The sequence below is a fragment of the Haematobia irritans genome, chromosome 2 (assembly GCF_050003625.1).
Source record: "Haematobia irritans isolate KBUSLIRL chromosome 2, ASM5000362v1, whole genome shotgun sequence".
Taxonomy (NCBI): domain Eukaryota; kingdom Metazoa; phylum Arthropoda; class Insecta; order Diptera; family Muscidae; genus Haematobia; species Haematobia irritans.
Window position 1 is genome coordinate 43,769,632 of NC_134398.1, and position 24,824 is coordinate 43,794,455.

Consider the following 24,824-nt stretch of genomic DNA (forward strand, 5'->3'; position numbering starts at 1 on the left):
CAAATAAAAACAAACAAATTGTGGTTTTATTGAAAAAAAAAAAACAATAAAAACCTATAAAAAAGCCGATTCTCGTTTTATGTCATCATATATATTCTCTCAATTTAAGCATTGATTCAAAAACAAGCATTTTCAATACAATAATTTCTACTCTAAGCCTTATAAATCTATTGAAAAAATGTAATACGTTTTTACTACTTCATGCTTAAGTGATTATTGGAAAAATTGTTTGTATATGCTGGATTCCCTTTTCTATCCGTTTTGTTTTTGCGATAGTTCACAGACAATGTCAATAAATCACTGGGTGGGGGGGCAAACAATTTGGCTTGTCGTAGAGAAAAACAAATGATAACAAAACGAAAATGCATAGAAAATTGTGGTAATATTTTCACTGAATATAAATTTTGTTTCCGTTTTGGGGAAGTTTTTTTTCATTTTTTACTCTTTCGACTACTCCATGTACTTGCATTTCCTGCCCTTGATAGAAGATATTTTCTCCCGTGGCAATTTTTACTCGTTTCTTTTTTTTTAACAAAAAAATCCTAAATATATACGATTTCGTAACATATAGACCCAGTCATGCATAACACCCTTTTCAACTGAAGTGTAGCTGGTAATGCAGGCATGAACCATTCATGTATACACGTTCCAACTTTACTTCATGGGTCATAAAATAATGCCAGGCTTATATGCAACTGGTGGCTCAGTAGTGTGGGTTGGCAAAAAGGCAATTCAATAAATATTGTTTTTTAAGTATTCTTATTTTGCTTATTGATATATATTTCAATTTCAAGTAGTATACTTTTGGGCACCACACCAAAAACAAAAGCAAAAATATATTTTTCAAAGCATAAACATACGAAACCAAAAAGTTTTAGCACTATAAATATTTATAGATGGATAGAATATAGATATAAATTTTTAATTAAAATTTCAAATCTTAAAATTTTGTTTTGGTGGATAACGAATGCGAAAAATGGAATTTAACATATCTTACCTAAATTGAACTAAATTTAGTTTGATATTTTTTTTTTTTGGCAATGCAATTTAATGCAGTATACTTTTACGCACTTTAAATGTGGAATTTAATTTTTTTTTTTTTTTTTTGTTTTTTATTATTATTATTAACAAACATTCATATAGTTTACAATATAATATATGCCTCAGCGCCCAAAGGCATTGGAGAGGCTAGTTGGCAATGTTACACTTAGTATTATTTTATTTCAATTTCTATAAGAAATAATAGTATATATATTTAATAAACAATAAATTTTAAGAGCAGTTATGTTAGCTATATACAAGAAAATATTAGTTAATAGTACTATATCAGAAGCAATATTATGACAAGATATCTAAGATATTCGTTTTTAAGAACTCTTTAACTAAATTTTTGAAATTAGATATTGATGTGCAGAATTTAATATGCTGTGGAAGGTTGTTGTATTCACGAGTACCAGAAAAGTCAATGCGTTGTTTAGTTCTTTCGGTACGGCATAATGCTATTCTAAGTTGTTGATTATTTCTAGTATTAACATTGGCTTGACTCCGCAAAAGTGTGATAGTATGATGTCCGATATTATTAACACATTTGAAAATATATGTAAGTAATTGAAACTTATATGTTCATATGTCGAAAAATGTATTGGAAGATTTGCAATTGTCTTTAAAGCTTTATTCTGCATTCTTTGCAAAGATCGTAGTTCTGCGGTTTTCTTATAACCATAGATTATGGCTAAGTAGTTCAAAATACTTTGAATTAGCGTTTGGTAGATGAGTAATTTAGTCTCACGACTGAATTTAAATTTGAACTTAAATAGTATTCCTATTACCGGTGCTATTTTTGATTTCAAGTGGCGTATATGTTGATCCCATGACATATTAGATTGTAGATGAAGTCCCAAATATTTGACTGTATCCACTTCAGTTATTAGGCTTCCACCTATATTAACAGCAAATGCCACATCGGAACGTGTGTAAGGTCTAAAACGAATTAGCTTAGTTTTTCTCTCATTGATAAACAATCGATTTATTCGCATAAACTCTAATATAAGCGCAGAATCACGTTCAATATATGGCCTCGCCGAAATCCCATATTTAAAGGGGTAGAACAGACATATGTCGTCAGCATACAAAAACATTTTTCCAAAAAGATGCAAATTCTTAATATCATTAATATATATGGCGAAAAGTAATGGACCCAAAACACTTCCTTGCGGCACTCCATATTGAACTGCAGACATTCCACTTCTATGTTCGTTTATTTGAACAAATTGTTTCCTATCTGACAAGTATGACTTAATAAGCTGAAGTTCTTTACCACGTAATCCATATGTATACAATTTCTGCAAGAGTATCCCATGGTCAATCATGTCAAAAGCTTTGGATAAATCGAAAAAGATACCTACAACACCACTGTAACCATTGTCTAACATTTTACATATATAATTCTGTACGTTCATTGTGGCCTCCTCCGTACCACATCCCTTCCTAAAACCATATTGATGTTCATAAAGGAAATTATTCGACGCAAAAATTGGTCCATATCGGTCCATAATTATATATAGCCCCCATATAAACCGATCACCAGATTTGGCTTGCGGAGCCTCAAAGAGAAGCAAATTTCATCCGATCCGGCTGAAATTTGCTATATGGTGTTGGTTTATGGTCTCTAACAACCATGCAAAAATTGGTCGACATCGGTCCATAAAAATAGATAATTATATGTAGCCCCCATATAAACCGATCCCTAGATTTGGCTTGCGGAGCCGTTAAGAGAAGCAAATTTCATCCGATCCCGCTTAAATTTGGTACATGGTGTTAGTATATGGTCTCTAATAACCGTGCAAAAATTGGTCCACATCGGTCCATAATTATATATAGCCCCCATATAAACCGATCCCCAGATTTGGCTTGCGGAGCCTCAAAGAAAAGCAAATTTCATCGGATTCGTTTGAAATTTGGTACATTGCGCTAATATATGGGCGCTAACAGCCATGCAGAAATTGGTCCATATCGGTCTATAGTTATTTATAGCCGATCGCCAATCACACAAAAATTGGTCCATATCGCCAAAAATAATCTACCAAAATATTATTTCTATAGAAAATTTTGTCAAAATGTTATTACTATAGCAACTTTTGTTACAATTTTATTACTATAGCAAATTTTGTCAATATTTTATTTCTGTAGAAAATGTTGTCAAAATTTTATTTCTATAGAAAATTTTATCAAAAATTTATTTCTATAGAAAATTTTGTCAAAATTTTATTTCTATAGAAAATTTTGTCAAAATTTTATTTCTATAGAAAATTTTTTCAAAATTTTATTTCTATAGAAAATTTTATCAAAATTTTATTTCTATAGAAAATTTTGTCAAATTGAATTATATACGTATCTAATCGGCCTTTTTTTGTTTAATATGTAACCCGTATAGACTAGCTTACAATTTAAAAGACGATGTTAAGAAGTTTTAAGATGCCTTGGCATCGGCCGCAACTCAAGTAATTTAATTGTGGATGACCGTCATTGGTAGAAGTTTCTACGCAATCCATGGTGGAGGGTACATAAGAATCGGCCTGGGCGAACGTATGGCCGTATATACTTGTTTTTTATTCATTTTAATTTAACTAAATTTAATTTAATTTAATTTAAATTTATTTTTATTAATTCAAATAAATATACTTCTGAGAAAAAATTAAAAGTTACAAAATGTATTTTTTAAAGCATACTTTAAGGCTCATTACTGAATAGTCTAAGTGAGCCTGAATCTTAATCGGATTGCCACTTTAACCTAACCTAACCTAAGGCTCATGAGTGTTTAAAGTTTCAGGATAGACTATCAATATTATAATTCGAATTTGCAAAATAATTTTTGGTCGTTACGCTAGACATGGACTGGGTTCTAAATCAGTGCATTCTGCATTGATTTTGAACTGGGCCCATAACTAGCATCGCTTAGTAATTTAAGAATTAGTTGCAAGCATAACATATTTGAGGCATGTTCTCATAATATGGAAGTGTCGGTAGCAAACACGAAAGCACATATGATAATAACACTATGAACATTTAAAAATTAAACCTGATGTTGTATAATACTCTATGTATAATTAAGACAATACATTATAGTCTTAAGAATTTCCTGTTAACCTTTGATTGTACCATTTACGTAAAAAAAAGACTCAATAAATAAATAAATTAATTAAAAAAAAATATTATAATACATTTAATGCATGCCGAATACGAAATATGGAATTTGATACATTTATTTTTTATTTTAGATAATTTAAATTAATTATTGTAATTTTTTTAAATTTGTTGAGATTATTATTTTTTAATTTAAATATATTTTTATTCATTAAAATAAATATACTTTTGAGAAAAAAGTTTAAAAAGTTATTTTTTACAGCATACTTTAAGGCTCATGAGAGTTTAATGTTTCAGGATAGACTATCGATATTATAATACATTTAATGCGTGCCGAATGCGAAATATGGAATTTGATAAATTTATATTTTATTTTAGATAATTTAAATTAATTATTTTAATTTTTTTACATTTGTTGAGATTATTATTTTTTAAAGCCTACCCAGTAAAACCTAGATAAGAACTAGTGATTCTTTCAGTAATACCGGCAATCAAAAAGTTACTACTAGCAGTATTACCTGTGATTTAAAAATAATAACTTACCTGTGTAGGCAAAAAGTGATTCTTTCTAATAATACCGGTAATCAAAATCATATCTTGAGGTCCGGATTCGGCTCTACAGTGGGCACCGTTAATAGTAGCGATAAGTAATGCCAAATTACATTTCAGAAAAAAAATTGCCAATAAAATATACCCTTATTTTCTAAAGTTGTATAGTAAATAATTTATATTACAAAATAACATCGTTGAGTAGATCCATGTCGTGGAGCGTGGTATAGTGTGTTGGATTACAAAACAACAGGGGTGAGTTCTCACTTCTTGAGTATCTTTATGGCAAAGATATTATTTTTGGAGAGCTGGTATGCTCGCAAAGAAGTACTTATTTTTCCATGCAAGCATACTGCTGGTATGCTTGCATGGAAGTACTTTCCTCCAATGTCATGCTTGTGTAAAAGTATTACTAAAGTATTTGGCACAGGCATACTTGTACTCATACCTGGTAATATGAATTTTTGCTGGGTACTTTAAGGCTTATGAGAGATAAATATTTTCTGGTCAGACTATAAATATTAAAAAAAACATTTAGTGAGTATGAAATTTCTAGTTGTTGTTTGTTATAGAATTTAATTCTTTTAAATTAAATTAAATACATTTAATTTTAATTAGTTTTTTTTTTAATTTATTTTTATTAATGCAATAATATTCATTATTAAATTAATGTTAACGCCTTTGCGTGATTTACTCATTATTTCATAGATTTCTCATGAAACCACAGACGGAGATGCAATGGATGTTTTTTTCATTTCTAAACAATAATAATTAAATTAATGCAATAAAAATTTTTCACACATTATAGTTTGAAAAATGAACACAAAAAAAAAACAAATGATGAAATAGAAATAATAGCTGTATACCGAGAGAATCACATGGCTTTTTTATAATTATAGGGAAAAAGATGAATAATGTTCAGACAAAAAATATTAGTCATTTTATAAATTAATAATCATACATGTTTACCTGCGATTGTACGATTGATGTAGACATGCAGGGAAGAGTAACAAAATATAAAAAAAAAAAATAAATTTTTCATTGAGTTTAAAAATGTTCCCAAAACTGAGTAACCAACTTAATACATGTTCATCTTTGGGTTGAATAGAGTTTATGAAAAGTTACCAAAGCATCATAGCATAGAAAATGGGATCACACTGAAATATATATATTTTTTTGCAATTTCATATCATTTCATTTTGATATAAACCTTTGATATAAAACTTTATTTCATTTCAACGAAATGGGCTTCATTCCTTTTTTGTTAGCAAAAAAAAAATCTTAATCAAAAGCCTTGTAGAATATTTTCTTGTATTTTTCCGTTAACTTCTTAAAGTACGCACTTGGTTTCTTTTTAAGGTCATTTCCCTTGAAATATATTTTTCCTTTTGTTAGTCAACCCTAAAAGTATGCTTTCTAAGGCCTTTACATAAACCGGAAACCTTATACTCTCGAACATTTTCCTTTCTTGTTGTATAAATAAGTGTAAATGAAATATTTTCATCATCTTTTTATAATTTCCGTTTAATAACTTTCTTTTTAATATTTTCTGCCAAGTCTTCCTTAGGACTTTTTTTTATTTTCCTTATTTCTGTTTTCTTTAGCCATAGCAAGGACCATAAAGAATTTTCATATAAAAATTTCCATAGAAGATATCAGTGGTTTAGATTGTAAACAAATCCAAAGGAGTTATGAAAATATTAACTTTGAGTTTTTTTATTTTTTAAATATGCAAACCCCACTCATACCCACAAAACAGAAGCAAAAACAAATAACTAAAGAAATTTTTCTTCTTCTTTTGAGAATAGTTTTTTTTTTCACCAATAATGATGTTTGAAAACAAATGTGGTGTTTTGTAAGTTCTTCATAATATTTCTTTTGGAATTTCTTCTTGGCCTTTCACCATATGTACATGACATGACAGAAATATTAAAACTTTAGCAATAATTAAAAAATGGCATACCAAGACGCAACAAACAATTTCCTCTTCTTAGTTTTCATAAGATACAGCAGAACTTATTACTTTGGATAATGCAATAAAACCTCTGGTCTTAGTTTGGTAGATAAAAACTATACTGGTGCATCTGTTACACTTCCGCTGGAGATTCTTTTGCCCCAAATAACATCGTAGCTTACAAAGCTTTAACCTTCACTGCCTCACGCCTCCCTGGCATCAAGTCTCCGTCTTTTTTTTTTGCTTTGCCTCTTTTTGGCCTTTGACATAAAATTTGTCCTTCCGCTCTCCTTATTCCCTTTATGCATTTCGTGATGTCATTACTTAAGCTTTTCATTGTACACGTCTTTGCTATCTAAAGAAGTATTTACAAAGTTTATATTACAACTCTTTATACTATGAAAAATCATAAAGGAATAAAGTTTGTTCGTAAAGAAGAAAAACTAAATAAAATTCTTCTAAGACTGTTTAAATTATATGATATAAGTGGTAACAAAAGAACTTTATAGAAAATGTGAATACTTTAAGGATTTAATGAAAAAAGGAGAGCCTCAAAGTATGCACTATATCCTTTGGGAACTATAAATATAAGGGGCTTAAGAACATTTTCAATTGATTTTTTTGTTTGAACGCTTGTATTTACAGTTGAAAGAAACAGTTTTCTGTAGGTATACTAAAGTGAATTGTATAAAGCCATTTAAATGGGGACTGAGATCATGAAAGCAAGCTTTAGTCAAATATGTTGTACAAAGAAAAAAGAATTCAAATTGAAAAATATTCTCAATACAAAAGTACTTCATTGTTCCTATATCACTATTCGCCAATTTCTTTGTGAATTTTTAATGTAATTTAAGATAAGAAGTTAAAAAAAATATACTAAAATATAAATAAAAAAAATTAAAAATAAAAGTTAAAATTAAAGTTAAGCCTTAAGTGCCCCTAAAAGCATGCTTCATTAAACATTATTAAGATCAAAAGCAAAAAAAATTAATCTAAACTTAAATATAACATTAAAAAAACAAATTTATATTAATTTATTATATTATTTATAATTTATACTAAAATATTAAATTTACTATTAAAATTATCATTTAACTTAAAATTAAAGTTAAAATTAATTGAATACTTGAATTAATTGAATGCTCGAATAGCCAGTTAGATGTACTAATGTGAATAGTATAAAACCATCTAATTGGACTTAGACCATTAAAGTATAATTTATTAAATTTTAAATTAATTTAAGATAAGAAGCTAAAAAAAAATATTCACAAATTAGCATTAAAATAAAAAAAAATTAACTCAAAATTAAAGTTTAGCCTAAACAGACAAGTGTTCCTAAAAACGGGCTGCATTAAAACTGATTAAGATAAGCTAAAAAAATTTATCTAAAATTAATGTTATAATTAACATTAAAAAAAAAACAAATTTAAAATTAGGATAAAAAAATAAAACTAAAATTAAAATAAAAATTAAAATTAAAACTAAAATAAAAATTAAAACTAAAAATAAAACTACAATAAAAATAAAATAATATAAAATAAAATAAAATAAAATAAATAATTAAAACTTAAATTAAAAGCAAAATTATAATTCAAATTAATTAAATTAAAATAACAATTAAACTTAAATTTAAAATTAAAAATAAAATTAAAATGAAAATTGCAATTAAAAGTTAACTTAAAATTAAAAATAAAATAAATATAAAATCATAATTTAGGCTTAAATTGAAATTAATTAATAATTAATTTAATTAATAAATTAAAATTAAAATTAAAAATAAAATAAAATCATAACTAAAATTTAAATTAAAAGCCAAATTAACATTGATATTCAAATTAAAATTAAATTAAAAGTAAAAGTAAAATTAAAAATAAAACTAAGACAAAAATTAGAACTAAAACTAAAAAAAATTAAAATAAAAAAACGATATTAAAACTTAAATTAAAAGCAAAATGAAAATTAAGCCGGGATGTACTAGTGTGACCATATGGTCACACAAATTATACGGTCAATAAAACTTCTAGTGTTGATCGCTGATAAACATACCATTGACATTTCAAAATTCGAAACAAAATAATTACAGCACAATTCGGGTTAATATTGAAAGTAAAATTAAATTGAAAATGAAATTCAAAATTTACATTTAAATTAAAACTAAAATTAAAAATAAATTTAAAATAAAACTAAAATAAAATAAAATAAAATAAAGTAAAATTATTAATTAAATTAATTAATTAAAATTAAAACTAAAATAAGAAATAAAATAAGATCATAATTAAAACTTAAATCAAAAGCAAAATTAAATTGATATTCAAATTAAAATTAAATTAAAAATAAAAATAAGACTAAGACTAAGACAACAGTTTAAAACTAAAATAAAATTAATAAATAAAAATAAAATAAAAATCATAATTAAAACTTAAATTAAAAGCAAAATGAAAATTAACCCGGGCTGTACTAGCGTGACCATATGGTCACACAAATTATACCGTCACTAAATCTTCTAGTCTTGATCGCTAATGAACATACCATTGACATTTCAAAATTCGAAACAAAATAATAATATCACAATTCGGGTTAATATTCAAATTAAAATTAAATTTAAAATGAAATTCAAAATTTACATTTAAATTAAAACTAAAATTAAAATAAAAATAAAATAAAACTAAAATAAAATAAAGTAAAATTATTAATTAAAACTTAAATTAAAAGCAAAAAATTAAAATTAAAATTACAATTAAAATTAAAACTTAAAACTAAAATTAAAAGAAAAATGAAACTTAAAGTAAACTTAAAATTAAAACTAAAATAAGAAATAAAATAAAATCATAATTAAAACTTAAATTAAAAGCAAAATTAAAATTGTTATTCAAATTAAAATTTAATTAAAAGTAAAATTAAAAATATAAATAAGACAACAGTTTAAAACTAAAATAAAATAAAAAAATAAAAATAAAATAAAAATCTTAATTAAAACATAAATTAAAAGCATAATGAAAATTAACCCGGGTTATACTAGCGTGACCATATGGTCACACAAATTATACCGTCACTAAATCTTCCTGTGTTGATCACTGATAAACATACCATTGACACTTGAAAATTCGAATAAAAAATAATTACAGCACAATTGGGTTAATATTAAAATTAAAATTAAACATATAGCTGATGGCCTTAGCAGCCAATGCTACTTTTCCCTTTTCTTTTTTATCATACATTTACTGTATGATTAAAATAAACAATAAATAAATAAATAAATAAAATAAAATTAAATTAAATTAAATTTAAAATTTATAATTAAAATTAAAATTAATATTAAAAATAAAAATAAAATTAAAATAAAAATAAAACTAAAATAAAATAAAATAAAGTAAAATTATTAATTAAAACTTAAATTAAAGGCAAAAAATTAAAATCAAAATTACAATTAAAATTAAAACTTAAATTAAAAGCAAAATGAAACTTAGAGTAAACTTAAAATTAAAATTTAAGTTAAAATTAAAATTAAAACTAAAATAAGAAATAAAATAAAATCATAATTAAAACATAAATTAAAAGCAAAATTAAAATTGATATTCAAAGTAAAATTAAATTAAAAATAAAAATAAGACTAAGACAAATACAACAGTTTAAAACCAAAATAAAATTAAAAAATAAAAATAAAATAAAAATCATAATTAAAACTTAAATTAAAAGCAAACTGAAAATTTACCCGGGCTGTACTAGCGTGACCATATGGTCACACAAATTATACCGTCACTAAATCTTCTAGTTTCGATCGCTAATGAACATACCATTGACATTTCAAAATTCGAAAAAAATAATTACAGCAGTTTAATATTAAATTAAAATTAAAAATTAAATCTAATATTTAAATTTAAATAAATTTAGTTTTAAATAAAATAATTTAGAATTAATTTTAAATTTAAATTTAAATCAAAATTAAAATTAAAATTAAAATTAAAATTAAAATTAAAATTAAAATTAAAGTTAAAATTAAAATTAAAATTAAAATTAAAATTAAAATTAAAATTAAAATTATAATTAAAATTAAAATTAAAATTAAAATTAAAATTAAAATAAAAATAAAAATTAAAATTAAAATTAAAATTACTATTACAATTAAAATTAAAACTAAAATTAAAATTAAATCTAAAATTTAAATTTAAATTTACATTTAAATAAATTTAATTTTAATTTGAAATTAAAATTAAATTTAACATTTATATTTAAAATTAAATTTAAAATTAAAATTAAAATTTATATTTAAAATTAAAATTAAATTTAAAATTAAAATTAAAATTTATATCTAAAATTAAATTTAAAATTAAACTTAAAACAAAAAATTATTCAACTTAAAGCTAGAACTAAAAATAAAATTTAAAACTAAAATTAAAATTAAAATGCTTTTGATATTGGCTAAAACCAAACAAAGCTTCCTTTTGGATACCTTTATTAACATGTGCTCTCAAAAAATTGTTATCAATTTAGAATTAAAATATACCATGATGTTATATAATACTTGAAATATGAAGTGCAAACAAGCGTCTCTCCCTCCCAAAAAGTATGCTATACTTTTATTATACCAAGAATTTTTCTACAATACATAATTGCTCCGTAGCATATGCTTTCTTTTTTTATGTCCTTAATGCTTATTAGAATTTTTTGACTTAATAGAGTTTTTTATAAAGCTTATTTATTCCAACATTTGATAATCTGTTTTTTATTAAATTTACCAAAATCCTTCTTAGCCTTTATAAGCCAATTGAATTGTTAATATATTATCTGATATGTTAGCTCTTGCATGTGTGGACGTAAAGCAAATAAATTTTATTTAATCTCTTGTGCTGATCACTTACAAGAAATTATTTACAAAATTTAATTAAATCTCATTTTTCATGAGATCATATCCGATTATCCAAGTAATTTCCCTATTCTATAAAAGTCTTTTCAAATGCAAACATCACTTAATTTACTATTGACATCCTGTCAACTTATTGAAGTCTTTAGTCAGTCACACACTCTATCGCTTCTCGAGAAAAGCCTCAACGATTTCCTTTTAAAAGAGTTTTTCAAACTATTTGCCAACATTGAAGCACAAACTAGGGATAAAGCTACGCTACTAAAATTTATAGCCTGTTGGCCTTGCAAATGCATCATCGTTCCCCTCTTGTGGTAGGAGACGGATGTCTTTTAAAATGTCGTTTGCTGGCAAAATAGTTTTAAGCAGTGACAAAAAGGAAAGAATTTCACACGTAAGTGAAGAAAAGAATAGCTCCTGTTACAAGTTTAAATAGTTTGAAAAGTTCCTATGGAAAAGTTAAAAATACATGTAAAAAAACATCGAATATTTTCTTATGTTCATTGTTAAACAAAGTATGTGATGCATATTTTTAGGATGGAGCCAAAAGCAAAGTGTTTGGTTAGGGGAGAAGTGGAAAGGAAAGCAATATGGGGTAATATTTAAAAAAAAAGTCTTCGAAGAGCAGTGAGAAATTCTGAAAGGAATTACTTTTTTCTACTACTTGTGGGTTCAATATGCAAAGCATACCTTAAGGAGTGTCATTATATAAAGACATTTTTTACGACATATGTATACGAACAGAAACATTTTCTTCTTTGCTTTTACCGTTTTCTGGGAATACTTTAAAGGTTTAAATAAAGAACATATTTTTTTTTCAAGTTATATTACCCCTCTCCTTTCTTATAATCTTTTTATATTTAATTTACGTGTATTTCTTTATCTTTGTGGGATATAGGCTATAAAATTCATTACAATTATAATGTTGAAGGCCCCTTATTACTTCCTTTCTTTAGTGTTTTTTTTTCGTATTTTTTTTTTGTTTACTTTTAATCTTTTGTTGTCTGAGGTTGCATGCAACATTTGCATAAAGCTAGGGGAAGGGGAGAAAAGAATAGTAAGCTTCTATAATGATTTCTGAATCCATGCATATACATGATGATATGTCAAAGCACGTTTTATTCAATGAAACCACTGTACATTTAAAGCAAATATGGTAGATGTATATGATGGGAAATGTTATTTCCTTTATGATACGACAAAAAAAGGAATACATTGAATTGAAATGAAGCTATGTAGTTGCAACAGGAGAGAACAATATACGGCACCCAATACCCCAAAAAACATATGTGCGAAAATTATTTGTAAATAATTATAAATTTAAATAAAAAAATATATCACCCAAATATTTTATTAAAAATATTCAAATATCGGAATCAAGTTACTTAAGAAAATTATTAAATTTGTTTTTTTTTCTTAAGACTATAATGTATTGTCTTAATTATAAATAGGGTATTATACAACATCAGGTTTATTTGAATGTACACACAAAAAAAAAAAAAATTCTTATTCAATCACGAAATTAATTGATCCAATTAATTTTTAATTGAAATGTCTTCAATCACAGAAATGATAGTATCAAAAAGGTCAATTAAAAAGTTAATTGATCCAATTAAAAAATTAATTGATACTATTATTTTTGTGATTGATTTTTGTTTTAATTAAAAAATTTGTTGAATCAATTAAATTTTTAATTGAATATTTTTTAAAACTCAATTAAAATTTTAATTGGAAATATTTTCGTGAAATTTTTTTGTGTGTAATTTAAAAAATCAGTATAAGAGGAATCAGTATAAAAGTGGCATAACATGGCCGGGAAGTGGCAGAACAATTGAAAAAAAAATTAGTGGTCCACTAGTATTATCACATTGACATAAAAATTACAATCGGCCGATTAAAATTCCTCACTTAAATTATCGTTATAAAACTCCCCTAAAAGTATGCTTTTAAAATTTGTACAATTTTTTACATTTTTTTACTGCAAAAGTGTTTCAAAATTTTTGTCAAAATTTGAAATTATATCGAATAAATTTACTTAATTGTCTCCTATTCATTTGCATGCTTTTCCCCACCGGATGTTTGTACACCTCTGTTTAGTTTATAACATTATAAAATATGTCTGGTACAACCATATGCTTGCGTATTGACTACCGTATGTGACAAACACACCCATTTGAACTTCAATAGCATGCATTTAACGCTTTGGTTACTCCCTTAGTATGGTCATAATTTCTTGCTTTTTCTGTGTACATTAAATTGCTATGTTGAAAAATTCATTGACTGATATTTTAGGTGAAGCCATCAAACCTTAAGCGGATGCACTTATAAATGCATGTTTTTTTTTTTCGAATAATAGAAAATGGTTACAGATTTATGGACTGTTATTTTTTTTTTTCACTTTAAGTTCTTTTTTTCACATAAGCTATGGTTTGTCGTCATATGGCATATTTTAGGGGATTTATGCTACAATGAATAGAAGAGAGTTCAATTATTCTCATTTTTTTTTGCCTTTCATTCTTTAATGTCTCACTTCAATAGATTGATAAATTGGCTGTCGCATACAATCATGTGGGGGACCCTTTTAGTTGGCAACTTGAATAACGACGCTGATGATGATGATGATGGTGATCCGTATTTCCCTTGGCCTGCATGTGGGTGTGTACTGTAGGCTCTGTAGTTGTTTTTTTTTTTTGCTATGGGTCGGTATCGTTTGCTTTTAAATACCCACTTAAACTTGTATAATTAAACATGGATGGGGTCCCCTTCCTATTCACCATTCACCGTCGTTATCGTACGTGCTTATATTTTATCCATTGTATTACCGGTCTTTCTTTGCTGCTTGTTGCCAACGAGCATAAGAACTCCATTGAATACACAATATGCTATTGGCCCCTATAGATGACGTAGTAAAACATATGCACAATTATTTATAGGAATTCCGATTCAAATGTGTTATCTGAATTTTTTATAAAGAAGCTCTTATACGTCCTTAAGCCTAGCTGAGTAAAGATTTACATGTATCACCTTAAATTCAAATAGGTTGGGTTAGGATCACGGTTACTACAGTTGGTAGAATTCTACCAACTGTGGTAAATTTTTTACTGTTTTATAGATTAATAGAATTATTTATGTTTTGGTAGATTTTGCAAAACATTCCTCTCCAAGTACTTCTTACTTCAATTTTCTATATAATAAATATAGAAATAAAATTTTTCTATAGAAATAAAATTTTGACAAAATTTTATACACAAATAAGTCTTCTACAAAAAATTTATACAGAAATAAAATTTTGAGAAAAAATTATATAGATAAAAAAATTTGAAAATTTTATATAAAAAAAAATTAAGAACATTTTCTATAAAAAAAGTTAAGAACATTTTCTATAGAAATACAATTTTGAAAAAAAAAAATCGACAAACATTTATGCAGAAATAAAATTTTGAAAAAAATTTATATAGATAAAAAATTTTTGAAAATTTTATATAAAAAAAAAATTAAGAACATTTTCTATAAAAAAATTACGAACATTTTCTATAGAAATACAATTTTGAAAAAAAAAATTCTATAGAAATAAATTTTGAGAAAATTTAGATAAACATATAATTTTTAGAAAACTGTCTATAGAAATAATTTTTTTTTATAAAATTTTAGGTATAAATAAAATTTTGAAAAAATTTTATATAGAAATAAAATTTAAAAAAAATTATATAGAAGAATTCTGGATGTTTTGGTAGATTCTACGAAAAACATACCTCTCAAACAAATAAGTACTTCAATTTTCTATACAATAAATAAATAAATAAAATGTTTCTATAGAAATAACAGTTTGACAAAACTTTCTATAGAACAAAAATTTTAACAAAATTTTCTATAGAAATACAATGTTGACAAAATTTTCTGTAGAAATAAAATTTTGACAAAATTTTCAATAGAAAAGAAAATTTGACAAAATTTTCTATAGAAATAAAATCTTGACAAAATTGTCTATGGAAATAAAATTTTCTATAAAATAAATTTTTGTTAAAATTTTCTATAGAAATTAAATTCTAGGAAAATTTTCTATAAAATAATTTGAGAACATTTTCTATAGAAATTAAATTTCTATAGAAATAAAATTCTGACAAAATTTTCTATAGAAATAAAAATTTATTTCTAAAGCAATACAATTTTGAAAAAAATTCTATAGAAATAAAATTTTGACCAAATTTTCTGTAGAAATAAAATTTTAACAACATTTTCTATAGAAATAAAATGTTGACAAAATTTTCAATAAAAATAAAATTTTGTTAAAATTTTCTATAAAAATTAAATTCTGAGAAAATTGAGAACATTTTCTAAAGAAATAAAATTTTGACAAAATTTTCTGTAGAAATTAAAATTTGACAAAATTTTCTATAGAAATAAAATTTTGTTAAAATTTTCTATAAATATAATATAGAAATAATATTTTCTTTCTAAAGTAATATAATTTTGACAAAATCTTCTGTAGAAATTAAATTTTGTCAACATTTTCTATAGCAATAAAATTTTGACAAAGTTTTCTATAGCAATAAAATTCTGACAAAATTTTCTATAGAAATAGAATTTTGACAAAGATTTGTATAGATACAAAGATTTGTATAAATACAAATCGATGATTTGAGTTTGGCAGTAGCCGACTATTAAACCCTTTTTCGGACGGTTCAAGTGTATTTCACGTTGGGTTGAGTGAATTACCCGAATTTATTCTCATAATTGGTTGATAGTTTTGCTGCAAGTAGAGGATGCTGATGAGGAATATGGTAATTCCGAAACACCTGTACATCCAACCATCTTGCAGTCTATAGGGCTTTGCCCAAAATAAATTTGACAAGCATACTTTTCCTCTGTTGGTTAAGCTACACTTGTAGTTTAGTCAATGCATGGCTTTAAGCTGAGATCAAAAACAACAATAACGATTGAAGAGAAGCCAACAATAACAAACAAAACGAATAAAATTCTGGCAAAAGTTTTTATAGAAATATAATTTTGACAAAATTTTCTATAGAAATAACATTTTGACAAAATTTTCTACAGACATAAAATTTTGACAACATTTTCTATAGAAATAAAATTCTTGCAAAATTTATAAGAAATAAAACTTTGTTAAAATTTTCTATAAAAATAAAATTTCGACAAAATTCTCTACAGACATAAAATTTTCTTTCTATAGCAATAAAATTTTGACAAAATTTTCTATAGAAATAAAACTTTGACAAAGATTTCTATAGAAATAAAATTGTGACAAAATTTTCTACAGAAATAAAATTGTGACAAAATTTTCTACAGAAATAAAATTTTGACAAAATTTTCTACAGACATAAAATTTTGACTAAAGTTTCTTCAAAAATAAAATTTTTAAAAAATTTTCTATAGAAATAAGATTTTGACGAATTTTTCCATAGAATTAAATTTTGACAAAATTTTCTACAGAAATTAAATTTTGACAAAATTTTCTACAGAAATAAAATTTTGACAAAATTTTCTACAGAAATAAAATTTTGGCAAAATTTTCTAAAGAAAAACAATTTTGACAAAATTTTATATAGAAGTGAAAATTTAGTTAAAATTTTCTATAAAAATAAAATTTTGACAAAATTTTTTCTAGAAAAATTAAAATTTTCTTTCTAAAGCAATACAATGTTGACAAAATTTTCTATAGAGATAAAATTTTGACAAAATCTTCTATAGAAATAAAATTTGCGACAAAATTTTCTATAGAAATTAAATTATGAGAAAATTTTCTATAGAAATACAATCTTGACAAAATTTTCTATAGAAATTAAATTATGAGAAAATTTTCTATAGAAATACAATCTTGACAAAATTTTCTATAAAAATAAAATTTTGATAAAATTTTCCCTAGAAAAATTAATATTTTCTTTCTAAAGCAATACAAATCTTCTATAGAGATAAAATTTTGACTAAATCGTCTATAGAAGTAACATTTGAAATAAAATTTTGTTAAAATTTTCTTTAAACAAAAATTGACAAACTTTTCTATAAAATAAAATTTTCTTTCTAAAGCAATACAATTTAAAAAAAATAATTGGCAAAAATTTTTAATTGAAATTAAATTCTGAGAACATTTTCTATAAAAAAAAAAATTTACAAAATTTTCTATAAATTCAATATAAAAATTTTCTTTCGAATAAAAAAAACATTTTTTATAGTAACAACAAAATTTGATGAATAACTTCAAAGTAAGATTGTTTTTCACTTTGATAGATTTTATGTAAAATTTTCTTCATACTTTGGTAGATTATTTGTGGTTAGGATTCTTGTAATTTATCCGGGATGACTGAATTTAAACGGTGCTGAATATGAAGTGGGTTAGTTAGGTAACATATTTTATAGGGAAACTCTAGCTCCTAGCTCGAAATTCAGCGTGGCTGAATTTTCCTTTGACCACCTTAGATTCATTCATTTTGTGTTAGGATTCTTTCAATTAAGTTAGGATGATTGAATAAATTTAAAATTAAATTTTGCTGAATATGATGTGGCAGTATTAGATGTGCTATAAGAAAACACTTATTCAAATTTTTTTGAATTTCAGCTTGGTTGTATTTATTTAAACATGTTACGTTAGAATTCTTTTAATTGATACGGGATTATTGAATAAAACTTTAATCAACTGTTGCTGAATATGAAGATAATCTATAATTGGAAGAAAATTCACTTTATCCTCACTGAATTAGGAAATTCCCAAAATTCGAAAAATTTATAGATTTTCAGTTTCCTTTCCTAAGATGGCATCCCTAATTGCAAAGGTATAATTTTGATGTATTTTATTTGTTTTTTGTTTATGCTTGAATGAACCGGATACATCTTGGGGCGGAGGTTTACATTTTTTCTGCATTTTGTTCGATAAGTTTTACTTTGTCATATAGAAAATGTCGAATCTTTTTGTCTTTATTTAATCTCGAATTCGTAGCTCATAAAAATCAATTGCTTGGAACAAAAGTGTTTTTGATTTTTTTTTGTGTTTATTTTATGTATATGCTGGGTTTTTATTTGATTTAATAAAACTAAACGTTTTATTTTTTTGCTCCTACAAGCAATTTTAAACAAAAGAGTTTGCACACAAAGAACTTGAATATTTTTTATGCTGGATTTTGTGATGCCTTCGCAATATGCTATGCTGCTAACAGAAAGGATGACAGTCGTTTCTTTTCCTTTGTTTAGCTAAAAGTGAATAGCCTATGCTAAAATACAAAAAAAAAATGTAGATTTCTACGAAATCAACTTAGACCAAGTATTCTTGAAATTCATATTTTCTTTTGCTTCTTCCTTTATTTTCAGATGCTCAAACACGTTCAAATTTCACCCCTACGCAATCGTTCAGATTCGGTCTCATTGCGTTCAAGTACATCATGTGCTTCATCCATGTGCGGTAGTCCTGAGCCACCCACCGCCACAGATTTACAGCGTACACCATCACGAGCCTCCAGCTATTCCAGCCTAAATGAACAATTACCTCAGGTAGGTATAGAAGAAAGGGGGACAAGCAAAGAATTTAAATCAAGGGTATTGTGTTATTTATTTTATTATTTTTTTTGTATCTTCATTTCAGACCACTATTAAAGTTTTCACCAGCTGTTTGAAAATTGATATTGAGTATAAAACTTTGGGCATACAATGGGATACAACCAGCAAAGAAGTTATTGCACAATTATTGAGACGGTAAGTTGAAAAGCACTTTATTAAAATTCTATAGTTTCACGAAAGGTTGAAGTATAATTCTTAGAAAAATTCTCAATATTTGACTTGTGTTAATAATTTTGTAGCATAATTATTTTTAGATAATTACAAAGAACTAATTTTTTAATATTTAAGACTTAGAAGATTTGAAGAAAGCCTCATTTGTCTATAAATATGTAAAATAGTAATTTAGTAACATATCTCATAGGTTATGAATATGACATTTCCCCACACAGAGAGAAAATAATCTGCACACATAAATAACATATATACTCTTTTAGAGATACAGCATCATAAAATATTCAAACATTACAAGCAAATAAATATCAATTCGTTTACCTTCGTAAAATAAAGTTTTTGTTAATTGATAATACTTATACGTCACCATGGACTGGAGGTTTACCAATGCACACATCAGAAAAATTTATAATTTTTATAAGAATTCTAATATACAAATATATTGCCATTGCTATCAAACGTATATCAATTCGTTTGAAGTAAGTTTTTTCATCTTAAATGCTAAAGAATAATTTTTTACAAGCCAAAAATTTGTGCACACATAAATGAGTAACGGGCAAAACAAATCTTGCAAGACTATATAAATGCCACAAATATTATTTGATACATATCAATTCATATACCCTTATAAATTCAACTTTATGGAAATTAGGAACGCTTATTCGACGCCATGGTTTGTGGCTAAAACGCTGCACACATTTACTAAACACTCAGATTCGTATTAAACATTTAAATATAAGAAAGATTCACTTCAAATATTTTGAATATCAATTCGTTAGCAGCAACGAATTTATGGTTGCTAAAGTCTTTTTAACGGAATTTAGGTAACGATTTAGCTTTTTCTGGGGGGCAAAAATGAAGTCAAACTTCTGCACACATAAACGAAATGAAAATAGTCTGCTATTTTGGAATCATGATCATATTTTTGCGTTACCACTAGTTCTATATCAATTGAATAGATATTTTAGAAATTGTTATTAAAGATGTGTATATTACAATTTTTCTGAGACTTAGTTTAATTTATTTTATTTAAATTAAGTTTTCGTTATTAAATCAGAGGTAGCATAACAAGTTTCGTTACTTACTTATTTTATTTATTTATTTTTCTTTCTTTCTCGTTTTAGCCTTAAAATGCGTCATCGTGATCCTCGTCTCTTCTATCTGTCCATGGAGGTTTCAGTACGACGTGCCGGTGTTAAGACTATAATGGTTCTCGATGATGATACTAGGCCTGCGATTTTACAAGCCTGCCATCCCAAAGGTGAATCACGTTTTTGCTTGCAATTGAAACCTGGCGGTTTAATACGTGTTCACACCTCAGCCCTGTTACCCTCATCGCAATATAAATCTTTAGTTATCTCGGAAGAGACCACTTCAGATGAACTATTGCAATTGTTATTGTCATGTTATAATTCCATGGAACCCGTAGAACAATTCTCCATCTATGAGGTAAAGTTTCCTTATCAATTTACAAACTTGCCAGAAATATCTAACAACATTTTCTCTTGCAATTTTCTTTAGGTTTGTCCCGGCCAAGAATATCAACGTAAACTTCATCCTGACGATATACCATTGAGAGCCCAGAATGAACGCTGTAAACGTGGTGAAACTTGTCATTTCTTGGTTAGACGTAATCCTAATTATGCCAGACGCCGTCAGATTCTAAATGCCTTAGATGAAGTGGAACAGGCATATACGGGGTCTGCATCAGCCAGTGGTTCCTGCTCGAATAAAACATTTGATGGTGACTGCAGTATGAATTCATTAGATGATAGTTCCAGTCTTTTAGATATTTCGATAGAAACTCTATCGGATGATTTACAAAGTTTAATGACCAGCGATGAAGACTATGAATGTGCTTCGTCAACATCAGGATCTTCTGATACCTCCTCGGAGGGTTCATCCAGTATAAGACGTACACCCTCAACGCTAACGGTTATACCAAAAACCATGGAAAACTGTACACAATGCCAGAATAGTTACAAATCTTGTGATTTTTGCCACAAAAATCAAACTAAAGCCACAGACACCACAACCAGCAGCTCTTCTTTGTTGACCCGTAACTCCTCAAGTGTTTCCAACAAAGGTGGCATACCCACAAGTTATAGTCCCGTATACAATATCCGCGAAATTAGAACTGCTACACATTCATTTTCATGCTTGGGAAATGATAAGAAGTTATTGGATATGGAAACGAATGGTCGTTTCGATCTTTCCACATGCCGCCTGCAGAGACCACAAAGTGTGTACGTGGGCCGTAGCGTACCACGTATGATTTTGGATGCAACCAGTGCGACAGAAACCACATCGGCAGTGGCTCTAATGAAGCAGCAGGATGTAAATGGTAATCATCATGCAACGATGGCAACGACAACCACAACATTGGGTGGTGAGGAGGTTAATAATAACCCTGCCAAGGGATTAGGACATTTTGTCTATATTTAATAAGGATAAAAGACACTCTGTAGTAGAAGGAAGATTACTGTTTACATAAATTAGATTTTTTTAAAAAATATGTAAAAAAAACTAAGGATAATAGGTTTCATACACAACTAACCAAAAATTAAGAATTAATTTCTGATACTCAGTTAGAGGGGTTTACCAATTGCACAAATTTCTTTGAAGTTTATAAAAGGAGTGAAAAGAAGAAAAAAATTGAATTTAAGGTTATTTATTTAAGATAAATAGATGGCATGTCATGGGTTGATCCGTATTTAGTTTGTACTTGTGGTCAGAGTTCTCAAACATTTTCTACACGGCTTTATTATAAACTATGTGAAATTTGTAAAATAGCAGGCAGACATTATCTGTGATTACTTATGAGGTATGAAGTATGGTGTTCTTTTAGAGTTCGACAATTAATTCGCTTCTAATATTCCAGCAGATCAGTTGCACACATCAACTACATAGGAATAGTTTTACTGTGCTAGGTTTTTACAAACATCCAGTGTCATAAACACTTTCCTATCAATTCGCTTTTCCTTTTAAATCTTGTTGTTTTGTTTATTTAAATTACTCATACGTCACCATGTATTGATATAAAACAACTGCACACATGTTTACAAGTAACGGATCCTGTTAGCGTTTTAAAACGTCAGTACGTCAATCATATTGTCGTTTTGCAAACAATTCTTATATCACAGAAAATCGACTCAATTTGAATAAACAATAAGTATTAAACGAAATAGTTCACAAAGTTTGATAAAGAAATAAATAATTTTTTTGTTGTTGAAGATTGTTATATATTTGTTGGTCAGATTTTCCCAAATTATGACACAAAGATTTCAAGATTTCAGTTTCTCCTATAAATCAAATCCCAAGAGTTTTAGGGTATCATAAGAACGTTATAAACGTTATTATATCCAATTCGTTTTCTTAGTAAATCTTTTACTTTTATTTATTGAAATTATTTATGCGCCATCATGTACTGACATATAATGACTGCACAAATTTAAAAACTTTTATATATAAGAATCTAGTATAGCCTGTTTACAAATAATTCGGATTCCAGAGAATATCGACTTGATTTGTACTAGGGTTATGGACAATATCTATATTTTCATTGATGATGTAATGTAAATTCCGACAATTCTTTCACTATTAAGGGCATCTCTTAATTTTTGCAGAGATTTTAAAATTTCGATTATCAATTCTTTCCCTCTTAACGGCATTTCTTAATTTTTTCATAAATTTGAAAATTTCGTTTGCACCCATCATTGAAATGTGAACAGGTTCAAGGTATATGACCCAGTCAAAAATTTATTATTAAAAATATTACCATATTAATTCGTTTTCATTTCAAATCCATTATTTTGAATTTATTAAAATTAATTATACGTCACCATGTTCGAAATATCAGATATTGCACACATTTACCGTATTAGGTTTCAGTAATAGAATTTTCCCCACAGATTTAATACCGTATATTGTCCTTTAGTAATCAATTCATATTGTATAGTTTTTACCTTTATTCTTTTTGTTAAATATATAAATTTTTTCATCGTTCTTTTTATAAACTTCAAAACGAAACTGTTTGCAATTGATAAACACCAAAAATGTACAAATATGAAATTTTATTAAAAATGTTTTTATTTGAGGATGTTTGTATATACTTGCCTCTAAACAATAAATTGTCAAAATCGAACAAAATTAATATAGTTTACTATACATTTACTATACAAATCTATATTTATAGAAAATGGCCAAGAGGCATAGGGAAATATATGAGAACTTTTTGTTTATTCTATATTAAGTGTAATAATATATATTTTCCCTTAGAATTTAGACATTAAAAACACCAAATAACATATTTTGTATAGATTACTGCTGCCAAATATAATGCTTAACCAAGTGGCCTTATAATTGCAATTATATTAAAATTAGTATTTAATTTAATTCACAAAATTTTATAAAATTTGAATGTAAATATTATTTAGTAATGTTTTTTGTTTGTTTTCTTTTCTTTTTGTGTAAAATACTTTTGTTTATTTCTCTGTTTTGTATTTAAACATCCCCTATGATAGTTGCATTCATTAGATTTTAGTTGAAATCCAAAACCAAAGAAAAAACTTTAACACAAATTAGTGAATACATAAATAGTAACCCGTTAGTAATCCATAATATTTTTTCTTTTTAAAAAGTTTTCCATTTAAAATAAAATTAAATTAAAATTAAATTTGCTTTATTTGTAAATATAAATTTTTTCTATGTTATGCTTTAAAGATATTTGATACAATCCTTTAAGTTTATGTTTGTTTTTAATTCTCCCAATGCCGAATAAATTTTATATATAAAAAATTTTTTTTATACAGACTTCATTTATTTACATACATAAAATTTTATGAAATTCATCTTTTGTGGTAAAGGGGTCAACATTAACCTCTAATTCGGCATCTATTCAAACTCTGTTTAATAGGTCTATCCAGTTTTTTTTTTACAAGAGCCCATAACATAAATTCTAAAAAACAATTGAAATAGTATTTAAGTATATGTGTTTTGTCTAGATATGTGCGTTAATTGTTTTAGAAGAAAAATATTAATATACAAACAAATTATTAAAAATATTCTTAAAAAAAATTTAATAAATTGTTTTATTTTATTATTGGCTTTTTTATACCCACCACCATAGAATGGTGACGGGGGTATAATAAGTTTGTCATTCCGTTTGTAGCACATTGAAATATCGATTTCCGACTATATAAAGTATATATATTCTTGATCAGGGAAAAATTCTGAGACGATATAAGCATGTCCGTCTGTCTGTCTGTTGTAATCACGCTATAGCCTTCGGGACGTACCGGAATATCGTCCTGAAATTGGCACAGATTCCTCTTTTGTTTGCAGGCAGGCCAAGTTCGAAGATGGGCTATATCGGTCCAAGTTTTGATATAGTCCCCATATAAACCGAGCTCTCGATTTGGGGTCTTGGGCTTATAAAAACTGTAGTTTTTATCCAATTTGCCTGAAATTAGAAATCTAGAGGTATTTGAGGACCATAAAATGGTGTGCCGAAAATGGTGCCCATGGATCCATGTTTTGGTATAGCCCCCATATAGACCGACCACCCGATTTTGTTTCTTG

The 24,824-nt window shown here is 26.1% G+C and overlaps 1 protein-coding gene across 1 annotated transcript in view; it reads left to right on the plus strand.

Annotated features, from left to right (window-relative positions):
- Positions 1-24,329, plus strand: part of rau (RA domain-containing protein rau) — a 95,210-nt gene extending 70,881 nt beyond the window's left edge. The window contains exons 3-6 of the mRNA XM_075293905.1: positions 18,828-19,007; positions 19,099-19,208; positions 20,369-20,693; positions 20,766-24,329. Coding sequence (XP_075150020.1) covers positions 18,828-19,007; positions 19,099-19,208; positions 20,369-20,693; positions 20,766-21,689 — 1,539 coding nt within the window. The 3' untranslated portion in view covers positions 21,690-24,329. The remainder of the gene's footprint in view (positions 1-18,827; positions 19,008-19,098; positions 19,209-20,368; positions 20,694-20,765) is intronic.
- The last annotated feature ends 495 nt before the right edge of the window (positions 24,330-24,824 follow it).